This window comes from Electrona antarctica, assembly GCF_951216825.1.
Source record: "Electrona antarctica genome assembly, chromosome: 11".
In the NCBI taxonomy this organism is placed as follows: Eukaryota; Metazoa; Chordata; class Actinopteri; order Myctophiformes; family Myctophidae; genus Electrona; species Electrona antarctica.
In genome coordinates, this window is record NC_136792.1 from 47,276,799 (window position 1) to 47,287,845 (window position 11,047).

The 11,047-nt window shown below is 41.5% G+C and overlaps 1 protein-coding gene across 1 annotated transcript; it reads left to right on the plus strand.

Moving 5' to 3' along the window:
- Window positions 1-1,113: 1,113 nt before the first annotated feature.
- Window positions 1,114-10,625, plus strand: LOC306932938 (extracellular calcium-sensing receptor-like; the record flags this gene model as incomplete). Its single annotated transcript, XM_079514911.1, has 7 exons — window positions 1,114-1,293; window positions 3,738-3,824; window positions 4,567-4,836; window positions 6,454-6,723; window positions 9,186-9,413; window positions 9,502-9,625; window positions 9,712-10,625. The coding sequence occupies 7 exons, from the start codon at window positions 1,114-1,116 to the stop codon at window positions 10,623-10,625; spliced, it is 2,073 nt and encodes a 690-aa protein (XP_079371037.1).
- Between the last annotated feature and the right edge of the window lie 422 nt (window positions 10,626-11,047).

Here is an 11,047-nt window from a genome sequence, read left to right on the forward strand (position 1 = left end):
GCCACTGACCGGCAACCTGCCACTGACCGGCAACCTGCCACTGACCACCAACCTGCCACTGACCACCAACCTGCCACTGACCACCAACCTGCCACTGACCACCAATCTGCCACTGACCACCAACCTGCCACTGACCACCAACCTGCCACTGACCGGCAACCTGCCACTGACCACCAACCTGACACTGACCAACAACCTGCCACTGACCACCAACCTGCCACTGACCGGAATCTGATTGGCATCAAAATATACATAATGTACCAAAAGTTAAAGTAGCCTACTCATTATATAGAATATGAAATGAAAAAGAATATTTTGAAAATAGCTGATCTACAAGCTCACAATGTGTCGCAATCGGCTATTTTCAAATGGACGAAATGTATATAAGGCTGAAGTGGTTAATGTATGTTTTGTAATAATAATCAAAATCTACAAAGTAACTAAAGTTTCCAAATAAATGTAGAAGAGTACAAGTACATTATTGGGATTGGATATGTAGTGGAGTAGAATGCTCAAGTGAAATACAAATACCTCAACATTGAACTTAAGTACAGTACTTCAGTGAATTGTTACTTAAATTAAATTAAATTAAATTAAATTAAAAATGTTAAGCCCTGCCTCTGTGTGTGCCTAAAGGCCCAGATCGGTGTTGTGAAAGATTACGTAATGTCGTCATCTGGCACAGGGGACGGCACTGCACTGTGTATAAAACCTAACAACTGGACAATGGATGGAGAAGGTGGGGGGGTTGTTAGACAGAGGAGGACAGTCATGAGGGCTTCTTTAGACATACCACTGTTTTCATACTTGATGATGTTCTCTTCCTTCTCTCCTTTGACTTATAGAAACATGATTAGTTGATGTGTATATTTCTACAAAGATATAGGCTGTTGGGTGGAAACCTTCTCTGTGTTTGGATGGATCTAGGGTAGCACTTTCACTTAAATATTTTCTTCAAAAAATGTGTTTTATTAAGTAAGTAATTTATTAAACAAAAACAGAACGTTTAAATATGGAGATACAAGGTTTCTGCCCGACAGCAATGATATTCAAGGCTACAGTGTAATTGTGTGTGTTAGTTTTATAGTCAAGGCGTTCAGATTGCCACAGATCATGGCTTTTGCCATCAGTGAGATCAACAGAGACCCCAGCCTGCTCCCCAATGTGACTCTGGGATACCGTTGCTATGACACCTGTTTAACGGCCGGAGTTGCAGTCTCTGCAGCGCTGTCACTGATCAGTGGGAGAGAGGAGCAGTTTACACTGGATCAGAGCTGTGATGGGTCTCCTCCAGTACTTGGAATTGTGGGTCCTAGTACCTCAAAAAGTTCTATTGCCATTTCTAGAATATTAGGTGTATACAGAGTGCCCATGGTAAGTTTCCTATCCCCTTTCACAATAGCCTATTTTATTTAATTTTGCTTTGCTTTGCTTGGTGTTTTTGCCGTTTGAAAGACATAGAACATAATCGTTGCTGTCGAGAAGAAACCTTGTCTCCATATTTCAACTTGTACTGCTTTTTTAATGCCCTATTTCTTCATTATGCGTGTTAGACAAAAGTATCAAACACAGCCGATCAACAAGGTCACAGTGTGACATGTTCTGAGCTTGTAGGCTGCTATTTTTCTTTCTTCTGTCTTTGTTTCCCCTTTGTTTTAAGTGAAAGTGGTAAGAAACTGCCCTTGGCCTGTGTTTTACAGGTCTGTTGGTACAGAGTCAATCATCTCTGTACAAATAGGGCTCCAATTTCGTCTCCGACTTTACCCGCAGCGCGGCCCGCAATTCAGCCGCTGCCCGAAAATTACTAATATAGGAGCTTTCTCTGTCCCTTAAATGGTATTTTCGTCCAGCATCACCCGCTATCTTTTTTGCCGACACCGGTATTTGCGCCTAGAGGTGTGGTCATGGGCGTGCTGGCACGCTTTCCAGCTTTTTCCTAAATTGCTATTTTGGTCAAACACATTTGGGAAAGCGATTTTAAAAGCACCCGTAAACCGTATGCCAAATTAGTTTGGTAAAGAGCGGCGCGCCTCAATGGAGATGTCCGCGTAGTGCAGGGCAGGCTGCGTCATCTCTCCTTATTCTCCTATGCATCTCTTTGTAATTTTCCTATAATCAGCAGAAGTGAGTGCCTGCCACTTCCTTGTGACCATTGTGTTTCTATAATTGTATAGTCAAAGAAGTTATTTGTGCCAGGCGTGCGGACGGTGCGGCGTGCGCGATTCCATTTGCTCATTCAGTTCATCACCCCATAGCAGCACATGCAGCACAAGTGAGACCTCAACCACCCGATCCCCAAGAAATCAAGCCATAGTATGGGCTCCAATCAGCAAGCATCCATTCCATACGAATGGTGATAGTTGGATCCAATCGCCCCAACCAGGGTGGGTTGGGGGAAATCAGCCTTTTCTTTGGGTGATTCAATGTTAAGATGTATCTAGGCTATCATATATTTATCATCTATCATTTATCATTTATCATCATAAATACAAAATAATGTCGTTCAATGTTAAGGTGCCTCAACGCAGCAACGGGCTTAGGCTATGAAGCAATATAGCACTAACGGGCAACGCATAAGGGATCTCGTAAAGGCAATGGCACGTGGACTGGTGATTGGTTAAATTTGGATTAATTATTATATAACGCCCAAACCACACCTATGCATAATATAACGGGTAACGGAGGTGTTTAAGGTATTTAGACAGGTAACCAAAATACCAACTTTAGTGGGGGAACACCCTTTCCCCACTCCTAAATCCCCAAATAGTGGCTTTAGAAAGATGAGACAAAAATGGAGCCCTTAGAGCCTGTCATTGACAATGCCCCATTATTGAACTGTTCTGTTTCTGACAATGCACTGCATTCTACTGAACTGTTCTGTTTCTGACAATGCACTGCATTCTACTGAATTGCCAATGGCAGGTCATGTAAAGTTCTCAAACAGCACATCTGAATCTGGCCAGCATCCTCTCCACAGTATTGGAAAGAATCATGTTTATCTGGAAATGTTTGTCTTTACTGCAGATAACCAGTTCAGATTTAAAAAGAAACCCGGCACAGTGTTGTGCATTTTTACAATGAAGGAAATGATTGCCAGCTACAGTCGGCTATTTCCACTATCTTCCTATGCTACATTGAAACTTATTGAGCTTTTGACAGGATAAAACAAACGGTTTCAGAAGCTGCTTGTGGCATATCTAAGCACATTATGCATATACATGGATGATCTATTGTGAATTAAATAAGTGCAATACAGGCTGTCTTATAGGTACCTATCATTAATCACCTTATGTACGCTTATGACCTGGTCATTCTGAATCCACACAGTGGAGGGTTAAAAGCAGCTATTGGGGGTATATGGGGGTGCCATACCTTTGGTTATACTCTGTGCGGGCAGCGACCGGGAGCCAATAGAGTGAGCGGAGAAGGGGGGAGACGTGTGAGAATTTTGGCTGGTTGAAAATGTGAAGAGAACATGTAATGAACAGATTATCACAGGTGATAAAGTAAGTGGTTAATACTAAGTTGACATCAGGCCATACAACCTTTTACAATACAATAACCAAAATCTTGTTCAAAACTAATATTATATTTTCATTGTTGGCCGCAGATACATTAAGCAGGGGCCCCGGGTTGAGTAGCACTGCCCTGAGGGTACCAGACGCACTGTTGAATACCTATGATCTAGTACGTTACAGAATAGATATTTTGTATTTGTTTTTATTCTGTTTTTCCAGATAAGTTACTATGCTGGTTGTTCCTGTCTGAGCGACCGGACTCAGTTCCCATCCTTCTTCAGAACAATGCCAAGTTTTGTCTTCCAGGTGAACTTCTATAACAATAGATGTGTTGGTATCTAATAGTTCATGTTTCACAAACTGGAATACTCGAACCCATGGGGTGGGCAACTTTGATGTAGGAGAGGGCCACTATATTTCTACACTCACTCCAGAGGGCCACTATATTTCCACACTTACTACAGAGGGCCACTATATTTCCACACTTACTACAGAGGGCCACTGTATTTCCACACTCACTCCAGAGGGCCACTATATTTCCACACTCACTCCAGAGGGCCACTATATTTCCACACTCACTCCAGAGGGCCACTATATTTACACACTCACCCCAGAGGGCCACATTGCATATACTGTTGGGTAGAAATATCTTATCTCCATTCTAGCTCAACGACACGTTCGTTAATAGATTAATTGGAATCCTGAAAAGTAGGCCTAACATTTTGATTTAATTTCAAATGCATTTATTTATACTTATGTTAACTTAAATTAAACATACTTAAATTCAAATACATTGGACATAAAAAGACAATTGAAATTGTAATTATGCTACTAATATTGACCATTATAGATATAATTAAAGTGGGTCATGTTTGCGTGTTTGGAATTGTAACAGCTGAAATATAACAATAATATAACAGTATTCCAATATTAACCTGCAGGCCACATAAGTGAACACGGGGGCCGCATGTGGCCCCTGGGCCGCCGTTTGCCCATGTACTGTATGATCTAACCTAAGTACATTTCCGTCCATTTTTCATCCACTCAGGTGCGAGCTATGCTCCAGACTATGAGGTGGTTCAAGTGGTCGTGGGTAGGACTGCTGTTCAGTGATGATGATGCTGGCCGTGACGCCGCCCGATTGTTCCAGTCTGGTCTGGACCAGTCTGGTCTGGGTTGTGTGGCTTATTCAGAGGCTCTGCCCTTCCACAATGACCTGGATAAACTCCAGAGGATTGTCTCTGTGATGAAGACGTCCACAGCTCTTGTGGTCATTGCATTCACGTATGCGAACTACATGTTTAATGTCTTGGATGAGGTTTGTGTTACGATACATCTGTGGAGGATGTTAATTTAGGGATTCGTAATTAGAAGAATCTAAAATGAGAATGTATTGAAAGAAAGACATGCCTTTCATTTATTTCGAAACGATGAACAGGTGGTTAAGCAGAATGTGACAGGTCTGCAATGGATCTTACCTGCCACTGCAGGTTGGTGGGAAGACGGTTATCTCCAGTCTTACCTGCCGTACCTGAGAGGCACCCTGGGTTTTGCCATCCGTCGTGGAGAGCTACCAGGTCTCAAGGACTTTTTGTTAAAAATACGTCCTGACAATGACCAGGAGGATAACATAGTAAGTATTTTTGTTTAATTTGATTGTATATTTATGTAATTGTATGTCTTTAAATGTCTCAATTAATTGAATACACAGGACTGTTATGTATTTTTAAGGGATTACATAATTACCTATTTACTAATTATGACCATTAATAGCCAATACCATAGTGTCCGATTTATGACGCAGCAACATTGCTGCTTTAATAACTAAGTGGTTAAAGTGGACACACTGAGACCCTTTCGGCATGAAGAGCCATAAACTATTAAGATAACCTTTGAATTATAAACTAATAAATCGTCTTGACTCCGTGTGGAGACTGAGGAGAATTGGAAGCATGTAATAGAGTACAAGTACTCAAGTCAGAAGGACTGTAAAACCTTTTTAAACCAAGTGAATATTAACTTTATCTATAATGTTAGAATGTTAAACTGTAATTCTATATTAATACCTTTTAAGGATAAATACTTTAGAGGAAAAATACAATACTAAAATGAGAGAATTAGGCAGAGTAAAAGTATCAGAGTATACCAGAATACCTTAGAAGGATTTTGACACAGACACAGAAGAACCAGTACACGCCAGAGCTATAAGGATTTTCCATTTGATATATATTACCAATTACATCGGGAGAGAAATGGCAGGTCCGTACAGCGCTAAAAAGATCTCTCACTGACACATCATCAGTGACCATATTTTATACTACATAAGTCATAACATCCTTTTGACATGGGGAAGTAATGCATTTGGAGTTCAGAGGGTAACCAAAAGTGAATAATGGCGACACCTATTGCCGGGAGGTTCACTTGGGATACGTGGCAAATTATACTTCCGGTAAAATCCCGGAAGTGTGACCGAAGGGAATCGTAGTTCTTTAAGTACATGTAGTTCACAGCCCAAGTTACTGACAACTAGTAAACGTTAGTAGGAGACAATTTGTCTGCTACGGGACTGTACCAAGGCCGAAAAACATGTTGTTCACCAGAGAGGCAGACAATCGGGAAACAAAACAATTCTTTATCTACCCGCCAGCTGGGGAAGAGTGAGATGTAAACTCAGTGGCACACAGGGCATGAAGATACAAAGTTATTGGGAACATGTAACCAAATCCCACAAAATAACAGATCTACAATAATTCAAAATTATCCATCAAGGACCACAATGGACACAAGCCCTTAGGACATGTTGTGTTATCCTTTTTGCACCATTGTATAATTGTACCACTGTAGTATCTGCAAACTGTGAATGAAGTGAATCATCAATACATTCATTGATTATTGTATTTACAGGTATTCTTGTGAATTAATTGTGTTCTTTCAGGTGAGGCAGTTTTGGGAACACACATTTCGGTGTAAATTTTCACCCCTTCCACCAGAGTGGGTGGACGCTGGTGGAAGGGTGTGCACTGGACAAGAGGACCTGGCAGAAACTGATCTGTTGAATGTGTCTGAACTCAGGCCAGACTACAATGTGTACAAGGCGGTGTATGCTCTGGCCCACGCCCTCCATGACATGTTGCAGTGTGTGCCAGGAAGAGGGCCTTTCCCTGGGCACAGCTGTGCCACTCTGCAGACAATAAAGCCATGGCAGGTGGGATATTAATTCAATTAACCTGTAGGATTATTTGTATTTATTGTTTATTTGCACATATTATTGGGTTGTGCAGGTGAGACTTAGGTGGCTTTTAGACGAGGATGGTGTTCATAAGAAACGGCAAAATAAAGTATCGTTTGCTGGGGTCCTTTTAGACGAGAAGGGTGTTCTCAGGAGGTGAAAACGCATCAAAGTGAAACCACCTCCCAGAGTGGAAATCTTTGAGAACGCCGTTGTATCCCTTCTCCGTGTAAACAGGCAAAACGGTGAATCCGCAAAACTTATGACGTCATGGCTCAGGTTGGCTCGCAGCGCATATATTATTACATTGATGCAGAGCCATATAATTATGATATAATGGAGTTCCTGAACAAGCCTCCCTCCTCGCCTACAAAGCGCTGCTCATCAGCGATGGTGAATGTAAAACCATGATGTAAATAAAATGCCTTAATTGTGATAGGTGGCAGCCGCGGCAGCAGCGTTTATGTAGCCTAATGTATTATAAAATATATAACCAATTCCCGTGGCGCACTCTGCCTGCATGCTCTGGGCTGTCTGTCACCACCATCACCCTCCCTGTGAATGAAAATAAAAATCCAGTCCCCTCCCCAGGTGATTAAACAAAAAGGAATCACCCTCCCCTATTAACCTATTAATTAACATTACATTTACCTCAGTATTATTTATTCCTAACTTTAAGCTGGTAGCGTTTTTAATATGTGAGAAAATAAAGTGACCGCAAAAATCGCGAAAAACTGTCCGGTTTGAGGCTTGAACTCACGGCCAATGCAGACAATGGTCTCGTAGTCTAACACCTAACACAGCAAGCTATGTAAGTCATTGAAAAGTGGGGGTTGAAGTGTGTACTTAAGTTGTAGTGTGTGTTGTAGTGTGATTGACACGGGGAACAATGAAACTTGCGTGAAGGGGGAGCTGGCTCTTCTTCTTGTGCATAACGTGGGTGACTGGTCTATTTGGCAGCCCGTTACCGCCACCTAGCGATATTATAGCGTTTTCATAAAGTGTGCGTTCTCGTGTAAAGGGTCAATAAAAACTGAGAACGCAACGGGACTTTACCGTTTTATCTGGAGATGGTCGCCGTCTAAAAGAGGCCTCAGAAAACCCTGTGGGGTTTAGAAGGTTAATCTCACCTTATTTAACAACAAAAATACAAATAAATCATAAAAATCAAACGTGAATAATTTGGCAACATTAGTAATATAACAATGCATAGATTCACAGTATAAATGAAAAAGAAAAAAAATACATATTAGTAGAAAAAAATGTATGTGTAGTGTGTAGAGTGGAAGACATTTAATTGCTAGATTTGATCATCAAATGGATTCTAAGGTTAAAATGATGTATTGAATAAGACTTTGATGAGATCACAGTATATCTTTTTCAAATGTAGAATAATAAGGAAAACTCATAAAATAATATTAAGGGAAATGTAAATATGCCATTGAAAAACTAGAACAGTTGACAAAACCGGATGCCAGCTCAGTTTTGTGTCCTCATCTCTGGGGCGGAGGACTTTATCCGTGGCCGCCGCTTCTCGCAGCAACTGTCGGTAAACTGCCGGTAACAACTGCCGGGAGAAGGGGCGGCAGCTGCCAGGGAAACTAGGGGGATAATGACACTCGACTGCCATTCGCTTCCGCGGCAGTGCGTTTGGTCCGACATGCGTTGCGTGGTGCTTGCGGTTATGGTTAAGGGTAAGGGTTTGGGGTAGAGTGTCAGACTGATGCCGCCGGGAAACACTACCGACTGCCGCTGGTGTTCCGCGGCAGATGCCGCTGCCAGAAAATGCACTCGCACTCTCTCCTACATTGAAGAGGCTGACTTTTGAAGGTTGTCTGTATAGGGGGCAGGTGGTAATTACATGTTCTTCTGAAGGTGGTCTGTATAGGGGGCAGGTGGTAATCACATGTTCTTTTGAAGGTGGTCTGTATAGGGGGCAGGTGGTAATCACATGTTCTTCTGAAGGTGGTCTGTATAGGGGGTTAGGTGGTAATTACATGTTCTTCTGAAGGTGGTCTGTATAGGGGGTTAGGTGGTAATCACATGTTCTTCTGAAGGTGGTCTGTATAGGGGGTTAGGTGGTAATTACATGTTCTTCTGAATGTCGTATTTTAAATAAAATACACGTTTACCGCTGTGTCTTCTTGTCTAACAATGCAGTCATGCCTCTCTTCATTATGCAATAGTCACACAAGATGCAGAAGTCTTCCTCACTCCTAATTCTCAACAAATGTGGGTGACATTATGAATATGGTTTTGTTCAAAGGCAATGCATAATGTAAGGGTGGTGGAAGATAGCAACTCAGCAACAGGAACACCACTTGCACAATGCTTACATCCCCAAATAGTGTGTAGCGTAACTTGGGCACATAATACGATCCTTAAGTATGTTTTTAAAGTCTCTTGCTCTTCATGATTCTGCTCATCACCATTTCTAGCTTCTCTACTACCTGGAAAAGGTCAACTTCACCACATCTGATGGTGATCGTGTATACTTTGATGAGAATGGGGATGCTTTACCAATATTTGATATATTGAACTGGGCGTGGCTCCCTGATGGAAGCACAAAGTTTCACAATGTAGGTGTGGTCAAGATGACAGCCTCCGGAGATGAAGAATTCACCCTCGATGAAGACAGAATCTTCTGGGACTTTCAATCCGCAAAAGTAATTTCAGCTTTCTAAAATTTTTAATTGAGCTCATGATGTGAATGAAATTTATATTTAAACTGATCATTTGTACTTTCCTCTGCAGCCTCCTCGGTCGGTGTGCAGTGAGAGCTGTTCTCCTGGAACCCGTGTGGCCAGAAGGAAAGGAGAACCTGTCTGCTGCTACGACTGCATTGCTTGTTCTGAGGGAGAGTTCAGCAATGAGACAGGTAGGGTTACATAATGTAGCTACAGTATATGTACAGAAGGTTATAAGAAGATACGTGTGTCCCTTTAATCTTGTCCTATTTGTTAGACTCTACAGATTGCACCGTGTGTCCAGAGGACTTCTGGTCCAGTCCCCAGCGTGACCACTGTGTCCCTAAGAGCATTGAGTTCCTGTCTTACCATGAGTCCCTGGGGATCTCCTTAACAACCATCTCACTGCTAGGAACATTTGTCTGTGCTATTGTCCTGGGGATCTTTGTTTATCATAAAGAGACGCCCATGGTCCGCGCCAACAACTCAGAACTCAGTTTCCAACTCTTGCTTTCACTCAAACTATGTTTCTTGTGCTCACTCCTGTTCATTGGTCAGCCCAGACTCTGGACTTGTCAGCTGAGGCATGCAGTATTTGGGATAAGCTTTGTGCTGTGTGTCTCCTGCATCCTGGTAAAGACTATGGTGGTGCTGGCTGTGTTCAAGGCCTCCAAGCCTGGTGGTGCAGACATCATGAAGTGGTTTGGTGCTATACAGCAGAGAGGAACAGTTCTGATTCTTACTTCAATCCAGGCAATAATCTGCATAGTCTGGCTTGTGTCTGCCTCACCAACTCCTCATAAAAACACACAATACTATTCTGAAAAGATAGTCTATGAGTGCAATGTTGGATCAACAGTTGGGTTTGTGGTGTTACTAGGTTATATTGGCTTACTAGCACTCCTCAGTTTCCTCCTAGCATTCATGGTAAGGAATCTTCCAGACAACTTCAATGAAGCCAAGTTAATCACTTTCAGCATGTTGATATTCTGTGCCGTGTGGATAGCCTTCATACCAGCATATATCAGTTCTCCAGGCAAATATGCAGATGTAGTGGAGGTGTTTGCTATTTTAGCATCTAGTTTGGGCATTTTGCTGGCGCTGTTTGGACCAAAGTGTTATATAATCATTTTGAAACCTGAGAAAAACACAAAGAAGTCCATCATGGGTCGAGGTGCCACCAAGACGTAGAATCACAAATTAAATGTCAAAACAGATTATTGTGTATATGGATATATCGGATTTCTGATGGTAGAAGTTGATAGTAGATTAAGTAGAAGATTCAATTACTACTACTACTACTACTACTACTACTAATATTTAGTTTAAAATAATGAACTGGGAAAGAATATATATATTTTGTAATGTGAAATAAATTGCCTGTCAAATTTATATATATATATATATATATATATATATATATATATATATATTGCTGATGACCTTTTTAGTAATAGAGTCCGTTTTCTACCATATTAAACTACATCTAGTCAGAGACACAAACATCTATTATCTGGGATAAAGGAGAAGTTGATTACCCTCCCTTAGAGACTGTTTGTTGATGTTAGAGCTATTTTGACAATAAACCATGTGCACCTCTCCATTATCTGTGG